Consider the following 25,087-nt stretch of genomic DNA (forward strand, 5'->3'; position numbering starts at 1 on the left):
TCCACTGTAGAAATAGCCTGCATGTCTTCTAGCACACACGCTGCAATGGCTCTATCAATGTTGTCCTGGCTAGCAGTGCCTCGTTAAAATCCAGCCGCTGTTGCTTAGGAGGTGAAGTTTGTCTCTCTTTACTAGCTTCGTCGAAGCATGTTGCTTTTGTAGCTGTTTCAGCAGATTTGAATTGCTAGGATAGGATCTTTGATCCAAGACACAACTTACATTTAACTAAAATGTTATTTTCTTTGTGGTCAACAAAAGAAAAGTAGTGAGAATATCTCCATGTTAAGAAATTCGGCTTCGGGCTTCGCCATGATGTCTTGTTAGTAAACACAGACACGCCCCCTCCCACACACACACATACACACACACAGAGCGCGCCTCTTCCTTGTCGCCTCTTCTGCAGCGCTCCAATAAAACACACTCAGATCTTCTCAGTTGCTAGCCGATACTTCATAAAAAATAACGTAAAATAACGTAGTATCGCATCATGTAGTAACGGTAACTGAGTTACTGAATATAAAAAATAATGCGTTAGTCCCAACTTTGTAACGCGTTAGTCCCAACACTGCTTATGAACATGCACCATAAAGTAACACGTTCAACACCCCATAAAATTTACAATCAACATCACCTAGCACAAGCAAAGGATCAGCCCTTGAATGCACCACAAAGACCACAGCCAGCAAGCAGTAAGGATTCAATTACCATAAATTCTAAATTTAACACCCTGTAAACTCTACAGCCAACTATCACACTAGACAAGAATGTTGCGCGTGAACATGTACCAAATGATAACAATAATAAAAGCAGAGGAAAGAAAGAAGTATCATTATAAATCAGCACTTGAAGGCATCATAAAGACAGCAGCCAGCAATCAAGCGGCACAGGCCTGGAAGTAGCACTTGAACACACCTTCAAAAATATATCTTCCAAACGGGGGGAAAAAAAGTTGTACAACAAAAAACAAAGATATCATATGTCATTTTTGTAAAATATATGCTTGTGCCAGGTGGAACCAATTGGACCTTGCCATTGTGCTGCTGTCTGTGATGGGCATCACTTTGGAGGAGATCGAGATCAGCGCCGCCCTGCCCATCAACCCCACTATCATCCGGATAATGAGAGTACTGAGGATAGCACGAGGTACGCATTGCGTTATGAAATACTACTGTATATACTTTATATACCACTCACTGAGGTATACGCTTTTCTACCAAATTCACGCAGTCCTGAAGCTGCTGAAGATGGCCACAGGAATGAGAGCCCTGCTGGATACGGTGGTCCAAGCCCTGCCTCAGGTACACACACACACACACACGTACATACAAATAAAAATGGTAAATGGGTTATACTTGTAAAGCGCTTTTCTACCTTCAAGGTACTCAAAGCGCCTTGACACTATTTCCACATTCACCCATTCACACACACATTCACACACTGATGGCAGGAGCTGCCATGCAAGGCCCTAACCACAACCCATCAGGAGCAAGGGTGAAGTGTCTTGCTCAAGGACACAACGGACATGACGAGGTTGGTAGAAGGTGGGGATTGAACCAGGAACCCTCAGGTTGCTGGCACGGCCACTCTCCCAACTGTGCCACGCCGTCCCCAAAAGCACAACATATACGGCAGGGTTATTCAGCTACATAATGAAGAGGGCCGCAGTTTCAAGAGCCCAAGGGCTCAGGGGCCGGACATCGGAATGTGGATGTTCCATCAGAAATTGCTTCCGCAGGTTGTATTCCTTTACTTAATTGCAAAGTAAACACATCAGCTTTCACACTGCACTGGCAGTCAATGCATCATTCTGCCCTGGCTTCTCATGTCCAGCATGTGTAGCTAGTTAAAAGCAGGAAGAAACAGAAGCTCCAGTTTTTGTTGAGGATTGATGTTCCTTCTTTTGAATTATTTTCCTCTCTTAGTTTTATATCTTAACACTTCTCCCTTCATTTTGGTTTGCAAAACTGAAAATACACACATAAGATAAACAGAGCAAAAGTCTAACGTCCATTGTGTATTTTACATGAATAAAAAAGTACTGCGGCTTCCTCCCACCTCCAAAGACATGCACCTGGGGATAGGTTGATGGTTCCAGGTCGTGTCATTGCTGGTTTACGAGCAGACGGCAATTTCGGCAGGGCACATTCATGTAGTACTTACAAGCAGAAAATGTGTGTAGACAGAAAAGGGAGAACGGACGCATTTTGGCTTAAAAACTAAAGATAAAGGTGAAGTTATAACACTGAAACGCCCTCAGGAAGAGGTGCTTTAAGACATGGCTAGCTAGCTAGCGGCTAACGTTCATCGGCAGTGTTTTAGCTACTTTTAAATCACTAATCCTCACCTCCATGGCGACAAATAAAGTAAGTTTCTTACAAGTATCGTCCCTGCAGGACGAGGAATCGCTAATTATGCTTCACTACACTGCATTTAAAAACAAGAAGGCAGAGAAATTAGATAAAAGCTGTGCTAAAAAGGTGGGTTTTTAGTCCCTTCTTAAAATGGTCGACCGACTGTGGTGCTCTAAGATGGTCGGGGAGAGCGTTCCAAAAGTTAGTGCTGCAAGGGGTTCTGGGTATTTGTTCTGTTGTGTTTATGCTGTGTTACAGTGCGGATGTTCTCCCGAAATGTGTTTGTCACTCTTGTTTGGTGTGGGTTCACAGTGTGGCGCATATTTGTAACAGTGTTAAAGTTGTTTATACGCCTACCCTCAGTGTGACCTGTATGGCTGTTGACCAAGTATGCCTTGCAATTCACTTGTGTGTGTGAAAAGCCATAGATATTATGTGATTGGGCCGGCACGCAAAGGCAGTGCCTTTAAGGTTTATTGGCGCTCTGTACTTCTCCCCACGTCCGTGTACACAGCGACGTTTTTAAAAAAGTCATACATTTTACTTTTTGAAACCGATACCGATAATTTCCGATATTACATTTTCAATGTCAATCAATCAATCAATGTTTATTTATACAGCCCTAAATCACAAGTGTCTCAAAGGGCTGCACAGGCCACAACGACATCCTCGGTTCAGAGCCCACATAAGGGCATGGGATGTCAATGTGAATGACTATGAGAAACCTTGGAGAGGACCCCCTCTAGGGGAGACCGGATGCAAAAGACATCGAGTGGGTCTAGCATAATATTGTGAAAGTCCAGTCCATGGTGGATCTATTTTAAAGCATATATCGGCCGATAATATCGGCAGTCCGATATAATCGGACATCTCTAGTGATAATGAATAATAAAATGTACAGGTCTAGCCCACGCTCTAATAAATACATGATAAAGAGGCTGTTTTACAGAGACAGCCTCTTTTATGGACTCATAGTATGACCCACTGACCGTCCAAAAGAAAGACACAATGAACAACACGCCGGTGTGTTAAAGGAGGTCAGTCGGAGGAGATTCTTTGTTTTTTTTAATCGATCCCCTCTCATTACCACCGAGCCCTTTGCTCTATCCCGAGGGGGAACAGGGAGGTAATTAAAGGCTAATTAAACAGTTCAAGGAGGTCTCTGTCTCTCCGTGGGTGTGGGTTTGTGTTTAAAGTCAGGAAAGTGGTCAAAGTGTAACAACCAGGCGAGGAAATGTAACCTGAGGATATATGACACCATATTTGGCAGTGAAAATGAAATGGCAAGCATCCAGCATCACCTCCTTTCATCACCCGGGGGACAGAAGATACTATTGACATTTGAACAACGACTTAAGACTTCTTTTTTTTTTTCCGGGAAAAAAAAAACAAGCGATGAGAGCTATGGCCCTCCTGCTAAAGAGGGAAAAAGATGAAAAAAAGGATGGAACTAACACAATAAAAGTTGATTTTAAATTGCAGTCTCCACTAAGCCTGCATTCCGTGATATACGAAATTGCTGTGCATATATTTTTTTTACACAGACACACTTTAAATATGCACTCATTAGTCAAATGAATGTACCTCATTAGTAAATGAATATCTTCTATCTCACAATAATGTGAGCTCGCCTGTTTATCTGTCATTTGCAACTGAATATGACTGATTTATAAAGACCTTATAATGTATCCATTTATAAATAAATTATCCAAAAACCTTTGTAATGTCATGATCCGTGGTCCGGATCATGTTTTTGTGTTTTCTGTTAGTTTTGGACTCCTTTATTTCCTGTTTGTGTGTGTTTTGGTTGCCATGGTTAATAATTACGTTCACCTGTCTCTGATTAGTGTTCGGCCGCTCACCTGCTACCCGAGCACTAATCAGAGGCATTATTTAAAGGCCTACTGAAATTATTATTTTTTTTATTTAAACGGGGATAGCAGATCCATTCTATGTGTCATACTTGATCATTTTGCGATATTGCCATATTTTTGCTGAAAGGATTTAGTAGAGAACATCGACGATAAAGTTTTGGTCGCTGATTAAAAAAAGCCTTGCCTGTACCGGAAGTAGCGTGACGTCGCAGGTTGGAGGGCTCCTCACATTTCCCCGTTGTTTACAATGCAGCGAGAGAGATTCGGACCGAGAAAGCGACGATTACCCCTTTAATTGGAGCGAGGATGAAAGATTTGTGGATGAGGTACGTGAGAGTGAAGGACTAGAGTGCAGTGCAGGACGTATATTTTTTCGCTCTGACCGTAACTTAGGTACAAGCTGGCTCATTGGATTCCACACATTTTACTTTTTCTATTGTGGAGCACGGATTTGTATTTTAAAACACCAGCGATACTATATCCTCTTGAAAATGAGAGTCGAGAACGCGAAATGGACATTCACAGTGACTTTTATCTCCACGACAATATATTGGCGAAGCTCTTTAGCTACGGAGCTAACGTGATAGCATCGGGCTTAAATGCAGAAAGAAACAAAATAAATAAACCCCTGACTGGAAGGATAGACAGAAAATCAACAATACTATTGAACCATGGACCTGTAACTACACGGTTAATGCTTTCCAGCCTGGCGAAGCTTAACAATGCTGTTGCTAACGACGCCATTGAAGCTAACTTAGCTACGGGACCTCGTCAAAGCTATGATAAAAACATTAGCGCTCCACCTACGCCAGCCCTCATCTCATCAACACCCGTGCTCACCTGCGTTCCAGCGATTGACGGAGCGACGAAGGACTTCACCCGATCATAGATGCGGTCGGCGGCTAGCATCGGATATCACGTCTGCTATCCAACTCAAAGTCCTCCTGGTTGTATTGCTGCAGCCAGCCGCTAATACACCGATCCCACTTACAGCTTTCTTCTTTGCAGTCTTCATTGTTCATTAAACAAATTGCAAAAGATTCACCAACACAGATGTCCAGAATACTGTGGAATTTTGCGATCAAAACAGAGCTTTTTCTATTGGATTCAATGGGGTCCGAATACTTCCGTTTCAACCATTGAAGTCACGCGCAAACGTCATCATACATAGACGTTTTCAACCGGAAGTTTCGCGGGAAATTTAAAATTGCACTTTATAAGTTAACACGGCAACATTGGCATGTGTTGCAATGTTAAGATTTCATCATTGATATATAAACTATCAGACTGTGTGGTCGGTAGTAGTGGGTTTCAGTAGGCCTTTAAGCCTGCCATTGCCGGTCAGTCGGCCTGGCGTCATAGTTTCATGCAATGCCATAGTTCATGCTGCTCTTTTCTTGCCACGTGAGTTTTTGTTTATTCGTGTCACAGTAAGTGTTTTTGTTTCTTGCCCATAGTCTGCCTACGTGCTAGTTTTTGTTTCATTAGTCAAGTTGTGTCTCCGCCTTGTGCGCGCCTTTTGTTTGTTCTTTTCATTGGTAATAATTAAAACATGTATTTACCTTCACGCCATGTCCGGTCCAGTTCTGTTGCATCTCGGGAAAACAATCCACGCAGGAAACTGCTCCATAGTCCACGTCATGGCATGTAATCAGTATCAGATGTATTTAGTATCGGATCAGGACTCGAAACCGGATCAGATCTGAGGCCAAAAATGTTGATCGGGGCTTCCTTATTAACATTGAATTTTCTCTTACATATTTTTTTATTCATGCTAGGGTTGGACGGTATACCGGTATTAGTATAGTATCGCGATACTAATGAATCATATTCTGTACTATACCACCTCTGAAAGATACCGGTCCCCCAACCCCCCCGCACCCCTGTCGTCGTCACGTCGTGTCATTGCTGGTTTACGATTAGAGGAGCATGTTCGGCAGTGCACAATCACAGAGTATTTACAAGCAGACACAGTGTGTAGACAGAAAAGGGAGAACGGATGCATTTTGGCTTAAAAACTAATGATAAAGGTGAAGTTATAACTCTTCAGGAAGAGGTGCTTTAAGACATGGCTAGCTAGCTAGCGGCTAAAGTCCAGCCGCAGTCTGCAGTGTTTTAGCTACTTCTAAATCACTAATCCTTGTCTTCATGGCGACAAATAAAGTATGTTTCTTACAAGTATCATCCCTGCAGGACGAGGAATAGATAAACATGTTTCACTACACACCAAAATGTAAACAAACGCCATTGGTGGATCTACACCTAACATCCACTGTAATCATACCAAGTACAGGAGCGTATCTAGTCGATACTACTATGATTACATCAATATTTTTTGGCATCACAACATCTTATTCTGTTTTTTTTTAATGTATATCATGTTTATAAAGTCAGGAAATATGTCCCTGGACACATGAGGACTTTGAATATGACCAATGTATGATCCTGTAACTACTTGGTATCGGATTGATACCCAAATTTGTGGCATCATCCAAAACTAATGTAAAGTATCAAACAACAGAAGAATAAGTGATTATTACATTTTAACAGAAGTATAGATAGAACATGTTAAAAGAGAAAGTAAGCAGATATCAACAGTAAATGAACAAGTAGATTAATAATTCATTTTCTACCACTTGTCCTTAATAATGTTGACAAAATAATAGAAAGATAAATGACACAATATGTTACTGCATATGTCAGCAGACTAAATTAGGAGCCTTTGTTTGTTTACTTACTACTAAAAAAAAAGTTGTCTTGTATGTTCACTATTTTATTTGAGGACAAACTTGCAATAAGAAACATATGTTTAATATACCCTAAGATTTTTTGTTAAAATAAAGACAATAACGCAATTTTTTGTGGTCCCCTTTATTTAGAAAAGTATCGAAAAGTACCGAAAAGTATCGTAATAATTTTTGTACAACACTAATTCATGCATTTATTTTTTTCTGTAAATTTAACAATTGTCCATGTGTTTGGTCCATGTAGCATCCACAATTGAGCTCCGACGAAACAGACCGCACCAGTTCACTACCAAGCTCGTTTAGTGTCCACATGGGTTCTAAAGATCATGTTGACATTTGACCAAACAAACCATACAAGTTGAGCAAAAGCAAAAGTTTTAACCAAACCAAACACGACAAACGTGAACGCATGCTAATCGTAGAGCAAGCATTCTGATGTCTCTTCTTTGTTTGGCTGTGTGTATTTCAGGTGGGTAACCTGGGTCTGCTCTTCATGCTACTGTTTTTCATCTACGCCGCCTTAGGAGTAGAGCTTTTCGGAGAACTAGGTGAGTAATCATGACTGTCTCTGAGAAAATATTGAGAATAAAACCTTTTTGACTTGGGGGCCGCAAAGGGCTAAAAATCTTTGGCCGGGGAACGAAATCCGACTGCATGTAAAGTAACAAGCTATATATATATATATATATATATAGATATATATATATATATATATATATATATATATATATATATATATATATATATATATATATATATATATATATATATATCTATATATATATATATATATACACATATATATATATACATACATATACATATACATATACATATATATCAGTGGTGTGCCGTCAGGTCCAGCAAGGCCTTCTATGCTGGCCTAACATAACCAGAAATCATGATCATAATTGAAGATATAAGTAGTTTTTTAATTACGGGCACATACAGTTGATAGACAGTTGCGATAGCCAATCAGATCACGAGTTGTTGTCAGTAAGGCCCTCTAGCTGGCCTAAGGTTGAACGTGACATTCACGCGTCCTGTGATTGGATACTCACCGGGACCGTTAGCGATTTAATTTGCGAACACACATAGTTGATAGACAGTCGCGATAGCCAATCCGCCGTTTCCATTCGAATCAACCGACTACGAGGGGCTATATGGCGTCGAATGGGTTCTACAAATTGTGAGTTTGAATATTTTATTTCTTTATTTTTTCACGTTTAATATGTTTTTTGACATTTTCATTTTGACAGTACCACATAAGGTAGGTTTTAATTGCTGATGCAGGTTTATTGATTTTTAAATGCGCCAGAAAATAACCCCTTTTGTACACTGTTGATGTGTTTCAACGGGCAGTAGTTTAGGTGGGAAACCCACGACCCGCCACTGATATACATATATACATATATATATATGTGTGTGTATATATGCATATATATGCATATATATATGTGTGTGTGTGCATATATATATATATATATATATATATATATATATATATATATATATATATATATATATATATATATATATATATATATATACACTACCGTTCAAAAGTTTGGGGTCACCCAAGCAATTTTGTGGAATAGCCTTCATTTCTAAGAACAAGAATAGACTGTCGAGTTTCAGATGAAAGTTCTCTTTTTCTGGCCATTTTGAGTGTTTAATTGACCCCACAAATGTGATGCTCCAGAAACTCAATCTGCTCAAAGGAAGGTCAGTTTTGTAGCTTCTGTAACGAGCTAAACTGTTTTCAGATGTGTGAACGTGATTGCACAAGGGTTTTCTAATCATCAATTAGCCTTCTGAGCCAATGAGCAAACACATTGTACCATTAGAACACTGGAGTGATAGTTGCTGGAAATGGGCCTCTATACACCTATGTAGATATTGCACCAAAAACCAGACATTTGCAGCTAGAAGAGTCATTTAGCACATTAGCAATGTATAGAGTGTATTTCTTTAAAGTTAAGACTAGTTTAAAGTTATCTTCATTGAAATGTACAGTGCGTTTCCTTCAAAAATAAGGACATTTCAATGTGACCCCAAACTTTTGAACGGTAGTGTATATATATACAACAATATTTAATATAATTGGATATTAGGAGTATGAGAAAGTTCCACTCCTACCTTGCTTACTTCCGTGACAACCTCCTTCAAGTTTTGTAATCATTCATAAATATCAAGCGACTAAAAACATGTATAAGTGTGGGGAGAGTGTTATGCATTTTACCCATTATGCATTGTAGTGGATTCAAATGAGTGTAATTGTATGTATGGTGCGTGAATATTTTTTTAATAATATCCATAAAGTTCAGTGAGCAGGTTGTGTTATGTGTGACCATATGTGTGGACTTTTTGTGTTGGTTGCAGTTTATTTGCGCCATGAGTGGGGAAAGGTTGATTGGATTAGTCAAAGTGAATGCAAGTAACTGCTGTGCTTTGTACACTTCAAATTACAATTCATGGTCATTGACCTGATTTACTCACGTTGTTCGCAAAATTGCAGCAATTGTACTGTCAGATATGTCCAATTAAACCGGAGGATTAATTAAACCAGATTCTTGTGACATCTTGCGGGCCGGGTGGTGTAGACAAATGGCCAATGGCTGGCGAAGTGCCCCTGCAAAGATATTCTGGCAGCTATGTTTTTCAACCAATTTTGCTGAAATTTCACCAACAATGTTTGTGGCGATTGAGCAAGACGCGATAGTTACAGTATTGAGTATAGTATACGGTATGAGAAGTTTCAAGTCAATTCAACTTTTGGTTTAATAACAGCCCCAACATGTGGTGTACTTTTCAGAAATATAATAGCACACTCTGGGGCTAACTTTTTTGACAAATGTTAACCTTTTTGTGTGCAGTGGTTTTGGTGTAGTTAACTCACACAAATACATAAAGGATTTGGATGTCCTAGATTTTTCACATGACTAGATTTTCCGAGCCAAGTGTTGCTTTGTGTTAAAAGCACCATATTTTTTTGTCTCTCCGTCCTTAAAGTCTCTTCATCACGGGTCCTCTCTCTGACTCGGCCATCAGGGAATCATCTCACTCTCCATCGCTCTCACACAAGTTGTCCTTAAGTGCCACGTTGCAAATGGAAGACGACGCTCTCTCTTGTCAGAATCCCTGCTGTGCTGGAGAAATATGCGTCTTTCTTGAGGTCATTTCCCAGATTATTTTGGGAAATGCTGAAGGACAAGCATGGCATCGTTATTGATCTGAAAGTTGACTTCAAGGCCGCCGTGAAGGAGAACGGCATGCCGAATTCCTCTAAATCAGGGGTGTCAAACGTACGGCCCGCGGGCCGGATCAGGCCCGCGAACAGGTTTTATCCGGCCCGTGGGATGAGTTTGCTAAGTATAAAAATGAACGGAAATTTTTGAATGAAAGAAACTGCTGTTCTAAATGTGTCCACTAGATGTCACAATAGCAATTTTTTAAATCTTTGTAGATGATGCTACATATGTACAAAATAAACCACATCAGTCGAGGAAAATGAGCAAACTACATAAATAACATCCTGTAATTTGATTTTAATATAATTTTTTTATCTTGATAGATTGAAACTTAACACCAATGAGTTATCACTCTCATTATCACATTTATTCAAAAAGTATAAATAACAACAAATGAAGATAGAATACTATTAACCGCAACATGTAAGTGTAAAAAAAAAACAACATTGTTATTTGTACAATTTCAGAATGTGCTTGTTCTATTTTTAAACAAAAAAAAACAATGTGAAGTTGTCTTTATTTTTAAGTTATCATGCCGTGATCTTACCAGTCCGGCCCATTTGGGAGTAGATTTTTCTCCATGTGGCCCCCCATCTAAAATGAGTTTGACACCCCTGCTCTAAATGATCTCTTGTAACCTCAAAAATGTTTTTCCCCTCTCTTCTCCTTTTACCATCCCTGCCGCCTTCCCCCACCCCCTTCCTCCAGTTTGCAATCAAGACTACCCATGTGAAGGAATGAGTCGTCACGCTACCTTTGAGAACTTTGGCATGGCCTTCCTGACTTTGTTTCAAGTCTCTACGGGCGACAACTGGAACGGCATTATGAAGGTATGCCTTGATCTCTTCTCCAATAGCAGATTCATCTATTGTTACGCAGGTTAGTCAAGTGTCCGGAAAGATTGGACTCAAACCGTTAAAACGGGCAGCGACAAGGGCGCCCCCGGGAGAGACAAAAGACAAACTATCCTTCTGTCTCAATCAGGACTTCCGATGCAGGAGAAATGTGCTGGCTCAGCGACGGCTGCACAAATTTCCGCTCTGACGAGCTGGGGAAGGACTGTGGCTCGTTGCACACACACACACACACACAAAACACTAATTACCCTTGAACGCACACCTCCAGCGGTGTTCTCCCAATGCACACCTTCAAGGAGGAGGATGCTGCTTCCGTCCTCACAGTACGTGAATAAATCGCCGCTATTTCAGAGGTGCACCGCTACCTGGACTGGAAGAGTCGGTAGAAATGATTGAGTGGTCATTTAGACATTCAGCCATGGTGATATAGATTAGAGAACATAGGGAGGAAGACCAGTGCTTATGTAAAATGGTACGCTCCATGACGCCTTGAGAGTCGCATTGGACAACGAGTTGAGAGCTAGGGATTTTAGCTCATTGGCTATTAATCTGTGTGTCAGGTTCAAACACTGATGACATGTATTAAACAAGATAAGAAGCAAGGACTTAAACAGACAGAATTAAATTTGTCTCAATTGAGGAAAGACGTCTGGGCTGTACTCTTGTATAGTCTCCATCACGCTCTGGCGAAAGATTGTACGCCTCCTCTTTTATTTGGACTTTCCCTGATTACATGGCAACAGCTGTTTCTAAGGGAGGGGGTCGTAAACAGCCATCGCTTTTGGTTAGAGAACAGTTCAAAGAAAAGGTCGTAAAACAGTTCAAAGAAGCGGTGCCTGGAGGGAAGTCTGGTCCTGCTTAGGGATGATGTTTGATAAGAAATTATCGAGTTCGAGCCTATTATCGAATCCTCTTATCGAACCGATTCCTTATCGATTCTCTTATCGAGTCCAGATAGGTTGTTGTATATGGAAAAAAAACACACAATATTTGGTTTAACAAAAGCTCACTTTTATTATATAAGAAAAAAATAAAATCTAATAAATAAATAAATATTGAATGTTACCGCCCTAAAAAAAATAAAAAAAATAAATAAATATTGACTGTTGTTACCCAAAGTATATTAAGTGGGATTTTTCAGAAAAACAAATATATACAGTAACACAAAAACAACCTGTCTCTGTGATCACTATAGGTGTATAAATAATAATATAGTGTTAAATAAAATCAGTCCCTTGGGCACAAAACTGAAAATAATACAACTCTCCAAAAAGTGCACTTCTGCTGCTATTTGACATAACTGTTTGTTATGATGCTTTGACATTTTTGCACTTTATTTCTTTATTGAAAGAAAATTCTATGAAGAGAAAAGTTGTTTGCAAATGTGGTTACATTGCTAAAAAATGAAAAGTTAAAGCTAAAAAAAGAAATACACTTTATTGAGTTAACATTATTTCTTTATAGGGAGAAAGATGTGATGTTATGAGCTAGGGGAAATAACAACTACACTACCCAGCATGCAACGGGAGTGACGAGCATGCGCGGTAGCCCCGAAAAGTGTTGTTGCATGTCGCCACCCGGCAGCTAAGAATGAGGTTATGAGCACGCTGTGAAAGTAAACGTCAAGAACTCAGCCAACACGCCTCGTCTGCATTATTTATAATTAGACAGACAACACATCTACAGTGTGATTTTGTTTTGTTTACAAGGAAAGAAAAACAAAAGTTAAAAAAGGGAGATATGTTGTATATATATGTATGTGCTGTGGTTGCTTTAAGAACGTTGCGACAGCTGCCGTAAAGGAGGTGCGTTGCTAGCCTGGTTGCTATGTTTCCTGTTGGTCGTAAAAGTGTTCGTCATGTGTTTGTACCCTGCTCAAATCTCTCAGTAAAGTTATTCTTCGGATTATACCTTTTGTTTTGAACTTTATTACACCTTGGAGCGCTTTTTCAGGTCCATTGTTTTCCTGCTTTCGCTATCTGCGCCTAATGACTGAGCTACGTGACGTCATTTCTTGTGATGTCCCACGGAGCATTTCTGGTCGGGACGGGATTCGAATGAAGAACCAACTCTTTGTCTTTACTATAGTGGTCTCGATAACGGGTACCGGTTCTCAAAAAGGGATTCGAGTACGAGGACTCGGTTCTTTTCTTATCGAACAACCGGGAAAACCGGTTTCGAGTATCATCTCTAGTCCTGCTTCCTCTCCGCTTTGCAGTTCTCGGGTCAAAACAATATATTTCTGTTGATTACAATACATCAAAGAAACAGAACACCTTCATGTTGCTTCCCATCCTACACAGTGGAGTTTTACAAGCCTTCTTCTTGGTAGGTTCAAAGACAGCTTTTGTCTTCTCGCCGGGAGCTCATTGAAACACAAAGTTTTGTGATAACTTAGATACAATTATTCTGACACTGTGGACTGTGATTCAATCCCCGGGCAGTGTGAAGGGGCGTATCAAGGCACATTGGTGTTGTGGTCTTACCAATAATGTAGTTTTAGGCACGGTGAGTGTAAAGGATGGCAACCTGGTCCACCTTTTCTAGAGGAAGTTGGTAAACCTGACGCATTAAGAGTTCAATCAATCAATCAATCAATCAAAGTGTATTTATATATAGCCCTTAATCACAAGTGTCTCAAAGGGCTGCACAAGCCACAACGACATCCTCGGCAAGAAAAAACTCAACCCAGTGGGATACAATGAGAAACCTTGGAGAAGACCGTAGATGTGGGGACCCTCGCACCCCTCACCCACCTCCCACCGGGCGACCGGTGCAATGGACGTCGAGTGGATCTGGTTAATAGTGTGAGAGTGCAGTCTATAGTGGGGTCAGCAGGGGATCATCCTGAGTGGAGACAAGTCAGCAGCTCAGAGCCGTCCCCAACTGATGCACAGATGAGTGGTCCACACCGGGTCCTGAATTTTAACAGCTAGCGCCTCATCTGTGGTCACCTAATAACCTCTCCACGCAGGACAGGGGGGCAGAGCAAAAAAGAGACGGCAGATCAACTGGCTTTAAAAGGGGCTCTATTTAAAGGCTAGCGTATACAAATGAGTTTTAAGATGGGAGTTGCGGTGGACAACCAGCGCTTGACTCTCTATCTGTGGACCCTGATTGGTTCACCGAGCAGTGTGAAGGGAGTGATGTGTATTTCTGGTCTTGTCACCCTCGTCCAGACAGAAGGGTGACACGGCAGTGCGGCTGGATCAAAAGAGACGTCTTTATTACAAGCGAGCGTCATTATACGGGAGGAGGTCAGGTCAAGAAAATGAGGCACTCCTAACTTGGAGGAGCCGAACCACCGTCTTATATTCCTTCTTTCTCTGTCTGGGTGTGTGTTAATTCAGGAGAGTACAACCTGACCATGTAAGGAGATGTTCATGTGTAAGTGACCGGAAAACAACCTCTATATGTTTTAACTTAAATGTTGACATGAACATAGACAAGGAGTCTCTCCTCCAGGATAGAGCTATCACTTTTGCATTCCCAAGTGTGATTTTATTGCCTCTTCTTGTGAGAGAGTTTACCCAGTCCATATGCGAATGTCCAACTAAGGCTCCTTAATGTATTATGGGTTCAACCATTATTTATTTAAACGTGGTGGTTCGCTTTCTCCAATTTGAATTTAAAAACATTCACCATATGTAGAACATAATATGAATTAATTGATTCAATTCAGGAGCAAATGCAGTTGGGTTACATAAGTCAAACCGAAAAAATATCAGGCCAAATTAGATTTAAAAAGAGAACAAAAGAGACCAGCTTCAGCTCAGAGGGCTTGCAGTTCGGGTGAGATATTTGTACCTCCTCGAGAAAACACGATGTCACATTGGTTGTCGTATTCTTCCATCCAGCCTGCGGACACACCAATCCCGCATAAATTAGGTAAAAGTGCTTAACTCTGGAATAAAGACGGGCTCATTACAAATGAGACGGACTTTGCCATGACGCCTTTTTTTCCGTTGTGGAGCATAATCAAGGAGTATTAATGTCATTGAAGTCCATAAAAAAATCCATAAAAGAGATAACACTTTCTATTTCAAAAAGTGATATTTTTCGAGGCAGTCCTTGTCACGTGAACGTGTGTGTCGCCATGGTGATGTAGTGTGTGTATGCACGCTACAACAGCTTCTTCTTCATGGTTGGATATGAATATTAATCCATAGATGGACATTTGTTTCACTTGTTATTATTGTCATGTCTATGTTAATCATGTTTTTGTTTGGCCATATTTTTGCTTGGTTTTTTGACTCTTTTTTTAGTTCCTGGTTTCACTTCCTTGTTTCGTTTGGTTTCCATGGTCACCCATTAGTTTTCACCTGTCATGTCACGCACCTGTTTCACGTTTTGAGTCACGCACCTGTTGTTAATCATGTCTGTGTTATTTAAGTCCATTGTTTTATGTTAGTCTGCCTGGTGACATCACATTCACACTCCTGCCACTCTGTTCACCCTCATGCTGATGATCCATGCTGCTCTTTTTCATGCTTGTTCTCATGCCAAGTAAGTTTTTCTTTATTAATGCCACAGTTAGTGTTTTTGTTTCATTGTTCATAGTTTCTGCCTTTGTGCAAGTTTTGTGTTTATAGCCAAGTTTAGTACTTCCGCCATTGTGCGCGCCTTTTGTTTGCTTCCTTTTTTTGTAGTTTGTTAGTGTTAAAATAAAAGATGTACTCACATACACGCCTTGCACGCGCCAACTTTCCGTTGCCGTCCGGAAAAATAAAACCCAAGGACCAAGTCGTGACAATTATAACCTTACAAATGTTATTTGTGATAAGAGCTCTGTTTGGTTCAAATGTTTATGAAGCTATGACGCTCAAAGGGGATTGCTAGAATTTATGTGACAATAACTGTCCAAAAAAAAACGGTGGACACTAAATTATCTATGTATGTTGTATTAAATAGTCTTATAGTTTAATGATCACGGTCCATATGCATTTAAGTAGTTAGCATCAGGATATCCAAAAATGGCTGACATACATGTGGTACCCTTCCGCTGTGGTTGGACTCACGAGACACTGATGTGCATTACCCAGGGTACTGGACATATTCCAATCCCGTGGCACGTAAGAACAAAATTACTTAAAGGGGTCATATTCTGATTTTTTTTTTTTACATTTAAAACACTCCTTGTGTCTGCATGACATGTAATAAAATTATGCATCTTCGTTGTAGTTTTTAGTGCTTCCATAGCGAATCTACTAACAGATTAAGTTCAAACTATACGCTAATTTGTATTTTAAATGGCAACCGTGGACGATGCTTGCGCATGTAGGAGCCAGTCTAGCCTACAGCAAGAGAATATAGAAAAAGAAGGAGCTCTTTGACTACAGCGTCAGACTCTTTGGGTAAATCTTTCCCTTCTTTGGTCATATCCACTGATGTCAACGACGGAAAAATGTCCCTAATGGGTAAAATTCGAAACGGATAGTTTAGCAGGGGTGTCATTTTAGCTCAGGGGCCGCATGGAGGAAAATCTGTGCACACGCGGGCCAGACTATTAAAATCATGGCATTAAAACTAAAAAATAAAGACAACTTCAGATTGCTTTCTTTGTCTTACATTGGCCAAAAATAGAACAAACACATTCTAAGATATAAGAAAAAATACAAGCAGCGGTAAAGTTTATTAAAGAAATTAATGTTTATAACTGAATTAATTTACATATGCATGTTTTTGTTTTTGTTTTGTTTTTTTAATGAATCAAGTAACATTTATGACAACCTTTTTCCAAAACACAATATAGAATGTGAGATATAACAGGATAATGCATACATTTATCATTTGTTTTCAAAACGGTTACAAAAAAGTGGGACCCCAAAAAATTGACTGTGGGACCCCATTTTTATGACTTGATTGGGTCCCTGGGACCCCATTTTGAAAATTCCAATGCCAACACTGATAAAGTAGGCTGTGGCCTACGGGCCGGTTCCAATACTAATCAAATATCATCCCGGGGGCCATAGATAATTCATTCGGGGGCCGGATCTGGCCCGCGGGCCTTGACTTTGACACATAGGGTTTAGCGGAAGTATGAAGGAAGGCAAGATTGTTTTATAAATATCACGGTTTGATTTAAAATTGTTGGGACTTATGCAAATCTCAAATACACAAAAACAGGTACCAATTAGTAAGAAAAATTGATTTTGCATAATAGGTCTCCTTTTACTTAATGGAAGAATACGCAGAAGACCAAAATGTGTGTTATGATACAGGGGAAGAATAAGACGGCACAGAGGCAGGGACGTCGTTTAGCTCGAGGCGTAATAAATCAAGATACGTATGGTGTGACTATGTGTTGTTGAAGGCGCGTGTTGAGCGAGATGCAGAAGTCAGGGAGGGCAAGGCAGTCTCTGAGGTCCATGGGCAAGCAAGAGGTCAGGGGCAGGAGTGTTACCAGGAGTTGTTGAAGGCGCGTGTTGAGCGAGATGCGGAAGTCAGGGAGGGCAAGGCAGTCTCTGAGGTCCGTGGGCAAGCAAGAGGTCAGGGGCAGGAGCGAGGCGTCAAGGTCCGTGTCCAGGCGAGAGGTCGAGATCCAGGAAGGCAGCCAGGGAACCAGAGGGAATTCGGGGAAACAAGACACACAGCTCGAAACCAGGAAACGGAGGAACGCTGCGGGATGACGACACAGGACACAAGACGATGAGGAGAAACACAGAGCGAGCGAATTCACATAGGGAGAGAGCTAGAGACGTGTAGGCTTACTGTACCGTACAGGGGGTACATTCTGGCCCTGGAACGCAGGTTGCGCTGGCTTAAGAAGCGTGGAGCCTCATCAGCGTCAGGTGATGGTTGGAATATTTGCCAGGGAACGTCCATATTTAAGGGTCACTCCTCCCAAAGTCGTGCATCTTGGATGAAGGTGTGCAGCGACTTAGTCTGAGGGGGAGAATGCCGCGCAGTTCTGCATCTCTTTTCTCTTAAGCCCATGGGAGAATCGCCCCTAAGTCGTTAATCATTGCTTGAAAAATATTAAATTTGAAACGTGTTATGAAAAGTCAATCAATCAATCAATCAATGTTTATTTATATAGCCCTAAATCACAAGTGTCTGAAAAGGCTGCACAAGCCACAACGACATCCTCGGTACAGAGCCCACATACGGGCAAGGAAAAACTCACCCCAGTGGGACGTCGATGTGAATGACTATGAGAAACCTTGGAGAGGACCGCATATGTGGGTACCCCCCCCCCCCCCCCCCACTCTAGGGGAGACCGAAAGCAATGGATGTCGAGTGGGTCTGACATAATATTGTGAAAGTCCAGTCCACAGTGGATCCAACATATCAGCGAAAGTCCAGTCCATAGTGGGGCCAGCAGGAAACCGTCCCGAGCGGAGATGGGTCAGCAGCGCAGAGATGTCCCCAACCGATGCACAGGCTAGTGGTCCACCCCGGGTCCCGACTCTGGACAGCCAGCACTTCATCCATGGCCACCGGACCTGTGTAACTCCCCCTCCACAAGGGAGAGGGGAGCAGAGGAGAAAAGAAAAGAAACGGCAGATCAACTGGTCTAAAAAGGGGGTCTATTTAAAGGCTAGAGTATACAAATGAGTTTTAAGATGGGACTTAAAAAAAAAGTAATATAGTTTACAAGTTCAGCTACCCTGTGTCACACAGACAGTTGTTTGTAATACAGTTGCGATCAAAAGTTTACATAACAGCTCAATTTTTGTTTCATCTGACCACGTAACTTTCCTCCAGAAGGTCCTATCTTTGTCCATGTGATGTCAGATGAAACAAAAATTGAGCTGTTTGGCCACAACACCCAGCAATATGTTTGGAGGAGAAAAGGTGAGGCCTTTAATGTTAAGGTCTTGGTTGAGGGGGGGTGACCCCAGGATGCAGAGACGGGAGACAAGATGGAATTACAAAAATGAAAAAAATTGATTTAGACAAAAAGGGATAACCAAGGGCGTTGGGGCAAAAGCGCACACCATGTAACCTGGACAAAATAGGTTCCTTAGAGGTCAGCAGGAGAAAAGGCCAGAGTCCAACAAAAGAATCCCTTTTACCTCAGGGGGGCTAGGAAATAAACACAGAAGAGGTTAGGGAATTCAGGACTAAGTAGCGACAACGTACCAGGTCTGGTGATGAAATCAGGTGCATGCGCGAGTGGAGTTCAGGACACAATAACCAGCAAGGTCAAGCTGTAGGTGACGAGCCTAAATACTGGCAGGCTAATTGCGAGCAGGTGTGCCTCAAGGTCCGCCCCTCGCCGAGGACGAATCACTAAAAACACAGGTGCAGACAAAAAAGAAGGCAGGAACACACTAAAACACAACATTTGATCCCAGGAACACCATTCCTACCGTCAAGCATGGTGGTGGTGGTATTATGCTCTGGGCCTGTTTCGCTGCCAATGGAACTGGTGCTTTAAATGGTGACAATGAAAAAGGAGGATTACCTCCAAATTCTTCGGGACAACCTAAAATCATCAGCCCGGAGGTTGGGTTTTGGGCGCGGTTTGGTGTTCCAGCAGGACAATGACCCCAAACACACGTCAAAAGTGGTAAAGGAATGGCTAAATCAGGCTAGAATTATGGTTTTGGAATGGCCTTCCCGAAGTCCTGACTTAAATGTGTGGACAATGCTGAAGAAACAAGTCCATGTCAGAAAACCAACACATTTAGCTGAACTGCACCAATTTTGTCAAGAGGAGTGGTCAACAATTCAACCAGAAGCTTGCCAGAAGCTTGTGGATGGCTACCAAAAGTGCCTTATTGCAGTGAAACTTGCCAAGGGACATGTAACCAAATATTAACATAGCTGTATGTATACTTTTGACCCTGCAGATTTGGTCACATTTTCAGCAGACCCATAATAAATTCATTAAAAAAAATAAAATTCATGAATGTTTTTTGTGACCAACAAGTACGTGCTCCAATCACTCTATCACGAAAAAAATAAGAGTTGTAGAAAGTATTGGAAACTCAAGACAGACATTATGTTCTTTACAAGTGTATGTAAACTTTTGACCACGACTATGTTGACCTTAATAAATATCATGAATAGTTGAAACACCCATCAGTTATCTGCAGTACAACCACAATATTGAACAATAGCACCTTTTTCAATGTTGCTTCCTGATACATTTTTCCCAAAATATTCGCCCGCTGAGCTGTCTTCCTTTTCATTGTGTCTTCCACCCCAGGACACGTTGCGGGAGTGCCCACCAGACAACGGCATAGACGTGGACTATGCCTGCAATCCCAGCCTTCAGTTCATCTCGCCCATGTACTTTGTCTCCTTCGTGCTCACCGCCCAGTTCGTGCTCATCAATGTGGTGGTGGCCGTGCTGATGAAGCACCTGGACGACTCCAACAAGGAGGCCCAAGAGGAGGCGGAGATGGATGCAGAAATTGAGCTGGAGCTGGCCCAGGGCACCCTCTGTTGCATGGGCGCCCCCGGCTGCGGGGGTGGCGGAGGGCTGGACAAAGGCGCGGTCGGACTGGGAGCCGACGCCGAGGCCAACAGAAAGGACGGAGGAGGGAGGACGCGCATGGGGGCCGGCGCGCACGGGGCGCCGTACAACACCGCCGACTCCAACCGGCCGATGTACTCACCAGCACAGGTGAGTGTCTTTCTGTGGGTGTGCGAGGTGGTGGAGTTAGGAGCCTAAGGGGACAGTCAGGATTTTGCAGGGTTAGACTTCTTGGTCCCTCCCTTTTGTTTTTACGCACAGCCTGACGCTCGGTAATGGCGCGAGATGCTCACGCTGATATCAACACGCGTTAAGATGACTCATTGGCTGCTTTTCACCTTCGTTTCACATGGAGCCATTTTTAGCTCAGTGATAGCTGACAAAGGAACTTATTGCAGACGAGGGAAAACGCACCGAGTGAATCCTCCTTCTCTCTCCTTCGTTATCTATCGCTCTCTCAAGTGATTTGCGGTAAGGGATCTGGCAGACTGCTGCAATTTCTTCAGTGGCAGGGTTTAGGTTGTGTGTGTGCGTGTGTGTGTGTGTGTGTGTGTGTGCGTGTGTGTGTGTGTGTGTGTGTGTGTGTGTGTGTGTGTGTGTGTGTGTGTGTGTGTGTGTGTGTGTGTGTGTGTGTGTCTGTGAGTTCTTGTATTTCTACCCTTCTTGAGACATCAACAAGGAAAAGTACCTTCCATGCGAGGACCGGTGAACAAGTCAGGACATAAATCATGGTCCCAATTCGGAAAACCATTGCGTCTAATAGAGAGTCTGTGAACATTGCTCCAAAGTCAGGATTTTTTTGTTGATTTAATGTGCATACAAAAGTAAACATTGACAGGCGCAAAGGCAGCAGTATATGATAAAACAAGACGGCAGCTAAAAAAGGACTTCCCTATTCATCCCTGAAAAAACCCGCCAGGTGGACAGCTGATTTTACGGCTTAAAGACAACCCGTGTCCTATATGTCAGTGGTCCCCAACCTTTTTGTAGCTGCTTGAAAATTTGTTCCACGGACAGGGGGGGGGTTTATTTATTTATTTATTTATTTTTTCATAAAGAAATACAATCATGTGTGCTTATGGACTGTATCCCTGCAGACTGTATTGATCTATATTGATATATAATCCATATATTGTGGTTTTTATGTTGATTTAATTAAAAAAATATATATTTTTATATATTTTTTAAATTTTTAAATTTTTAAATTTTTATTTTTTTACATGTCTTGTGCGGCCCGGTACCAATCGGTCCGGTGGTTGGGGACCACTGCTATATGTGACCATAGGATGAACAAATACACTACGGTACTAAGACCATAGTGGCCATTAACAGTTAGCTTCTACAGCTGGGTTGCCCAAAGTGCGGCACAGGGTCCATCTGTGGTCCGTGACTCGTTTGTCATCGGTCTTAAGCACATAAAAAAAAAAAAAATAGAGATATCATTTGCACCCCTGGTGGTGAAATCTATCATAGTTAGGGTGGTCCCAAAAAGCAGGGATTTTCCAAATTGACTGTGTGTCAGTTTAAAAATGTGCTCCCCCTTTGGTCAACATATGAAATAAGTGTTTTTTTATTTTATTTGAAGTGCTCCCCCTTCTGGCCAACATATGCAATAACAAGTAAGTGGAAGATATTGAAATGCGCCCCCTTTGGCCAAAATTAATTTAAAAAATGTAAATAAATATGTATTTAGAGACATACTGTAATAACTTGAAGTAAATAATGAAGATTAAAAACCAATTACAAACAAAAAAATAATAAAAAATAAAAAAAATAAAAGCAGTGTTTTTCTCACAATGGGTCGACTTTTTTTTATAAAATCGGGAACAATTTCTTATATTCTTTCTGTTTCTGTAAGATTGTTATATTTTCTCGTAAAATTTTTAAAGTAAAATGGTGATATTTGTCAGATAAAATTCTGACTGGTACCATAATATTGCCAATGTTTGTGTTGTTCTTGTAAAATAGTGAATTTTTTTTAGTAAAATTATGACTTTTGTCATAATTTTGCCAAGTAAAATTCAGATTATTATTATAATATTGCCAACATATTTAAGTTTTCTTATCCAATTGTGACTTTTGTCGAGTAAAATTACGACTCTTTTCATAGAATTGCCAAAATGTTAAGCTTTTCTTGTAAAATTGCGACTGTTATTGAGTAAAATTCCAACTTTTATCATAATATTGCACAAATGTTCAGCTTTTCTTTTAAAATGTTGACTTGATTTTGATTGATCTGAAAATAATATTTATGATAAATTGATTTGAAGTCATGAAGTAGGATTGTAGAATACCATCCATTCCGAGACCATCTCCGATTTGTTTAACTATAGGAAAAGAAAAAATACTTGAAATACCAAGAGGGGCAAGAGGTGGGAGATACGCCCTAGACGGGCCACTTAAATGATGAGTCGCGCCACATAAAATGATGTGACGGGCCAACTGACATGAAGTGGCGGGCCACATTAAATGATGAGGCGGGCCACGGATACAAAACAATTTACCTTTTTACCAGACTTTTTTAAGGAAAAAAAATTGTGGCGTTCCGATATAACTATAACTAACTTACCGTATTTTCCCAACTATAGAGCGCACCGGTACATAAGCTGCACCCAATAAATTTTAAAAGAAAAATAATATGTTTCCATGTATTAGCCACACCGAACTGTAAGCCGCACATATACTGCATATGTTGTGAAATTCGTTATTTATACAGAAAGATGTTGTACGTTTATTTCATTGTTTCCAAATAGTATTTTTAACACAGCAGTAAAACAGCTGATCAAACAAAACATAAGTCGTCGTCATGGACCCACAAGCTGCCGAAACTAGCTCTCCAATCAACTAAACAGACCTATACTCCACAATGACATTTGGTGAATATACTGAGGAATTTGTGGAAGTGAAACAATACAAAAAGAATGCCGTTGTAAGTTATTTATACTAACACAGACACTTGTAAACGTGTTAGCATATTAGCTAATGCTAAGTACGCTTGCTTGATTACATTACGATAGCACATAGAAATATGCAGGAAAACACTACTACCATTTTGTTTTGGTTATATTGTAAAACTTACAAAGGTTGCTTGGAGTGATGAATGAAGAAGCCATACAAGTAGAAACGCTATAGGCGACTCGTAGACGGAACGGAACTTGTCCTTCCGGTTCAAGGCACTAAACAGAAGGAAATACTATATTGACAATAATATAATACTGAATAATACAATACTATTGACGTTCAACCCGCAGCACCTGTAGTGAGCGAACTCTGCCAAAAGATGGCACCATAGCACAAACAATAACACACCTTTTCAGTCTCTCTGTCGATGTTTTAAATACATGATTTGTTGACTACAAAACATTATGGTCGTTGGCAAAGAAAAATACATGAATTAGCTGGACCGTTTAATAAAATGCAGAGTTCAAAGCGTAGGAAAAAAGTAGCGGCTTATAGTCCAGAAAATACAGTACACTTTTGATATAATACTAATATTGGAGCCTTGAGTATTGGCTGATATCAGCACGAATCCTACATACTTTTAATTCTCGTGTGTAATGTTAGAAAAGTCTTGGTAGGTATGAAAAAACTAACCTGTTTATTATTAACTGTCTAGGATAGAATTATGCTGACTTTAATTTGAAGTGGAGTGGTAATTGGTTTTACGTCGACACCTGGGGGCCACAATAATTCATGAAGTCAAAATCATGACACAGTCAATTCAATGAAGCGGACACGTTTGTTACTGGATACTTTCTGATAGGCTTCTGCCTTGGATACTTCTTATATGTAATTAATATGCAACTATAATGATGTATGATACTTGTTTATCTTCATAAATGTTGTGTTTCAGACTGCGATACGGTATAATTATGAGATGTACGTCATTCAGTTCTGATAAAAGTGCAACATTCACTCTTATCTCTGCGGGGTGCTGCCTAGAGGTGGAGGAAATAATGGATTTTTATATGCATCGCAATTCGGACATGGACGATTAGAAATCGGTTAGTAAATGTTGATAATCGATGTATTTAATGTGAATAAAATAATGCAGACAGTTCTAAAATTTGCAGTGAGCCACCTCAGCGAAAGATCCGACCAGCTCCTTTATTATCGGGCACTTATGTCCCAGTTTTGCGCACATTTCCATTCATTTAATAAATATAGGAATTAATTTAACTGTTTCCTATAACAAATGCACAATTTTTTAGAATTGCAAATGATAAACACTTATTTAGTGAAACGAAAATAAATGTAAAACTGCATAAATGTATATACCGTATTTTCCCGGACCATAAGGCGCACTTAAAATCCTTAAATTTTCTAAAAAAATGGACCGTGCGCCCTATAACCCTAATGTACGGCATCATTCTGGTTGTGCTTACCCACCTCAAAGCTATTATCTTTGGTACATGGTGTGATGATAAGTGTGACCAGTAAATGGCAGTCACACATAAGAGATACGCCAGTAAACAACAACAAAATGTAAAATGTTCCATTGAGTATATAGAACAATACACACGGTGCTCAAAAATATATTAAAATGTTTTACTATTACTTCGGTAAACTATGAAGCCACA

The 25,087-nt window shown here is 40.7% G+C and overlaps 1 protein-coding gene across 4 annotated transcripts in view; it reads left to right on the forward strand.

Annotated features, from left to right (window-relative positions):
* cacna1ia (calcium voltage-gated channel subunit alpha1 Ia) overlaps positions 1-25,087 on the forward strand; it is a 566,877-nt gene that overhangs the window by 498,952 nt on the left and 42,838 nt on the right. For all 4 annotated transcript variants that reach the window (XM_062036515.1, XM_062036516.1, XM_062036514.1 and 1 more), the window contains 5 exons: positions 1,010-1,143; positions 1,228-1,298; positions 7,442-7,520; positions 10,932-11,053; positions 20,238-20,657. In XM_062036515.1, coding sequence (XP_061892499.1) covers positions 1,010-1,143; positions 1,228-1,298; positions 7,442-7,520; positions 10,932-11,053; positions 20,238-20,657 — 826 coding nt within the window. The remainder of the gene's footprint in view (positions 1-1,009; positions 1,144-1,227; positions 1,299-7,441; positions 7,521-10,931; positions 11,054-20,237; positions 20,658-25,087) is intronic.

The sequence above is a fragment of the Entelurus aequoreus genome, linkage group LG25 (assembly GCF_033978785.1).
Source record: "Entelurus aequoreus isolate RoL-2023_Sb linkage group LG25, RoL_Eaeq_v1.1, whole genome shotgun sequence".
Lineage (NCBI taxonomy): Eukaryota > Metazoa > Chordata > Actinopteri > Syngnathiformes > Syngnathidae > Entelurus > Entelurus aequoreus.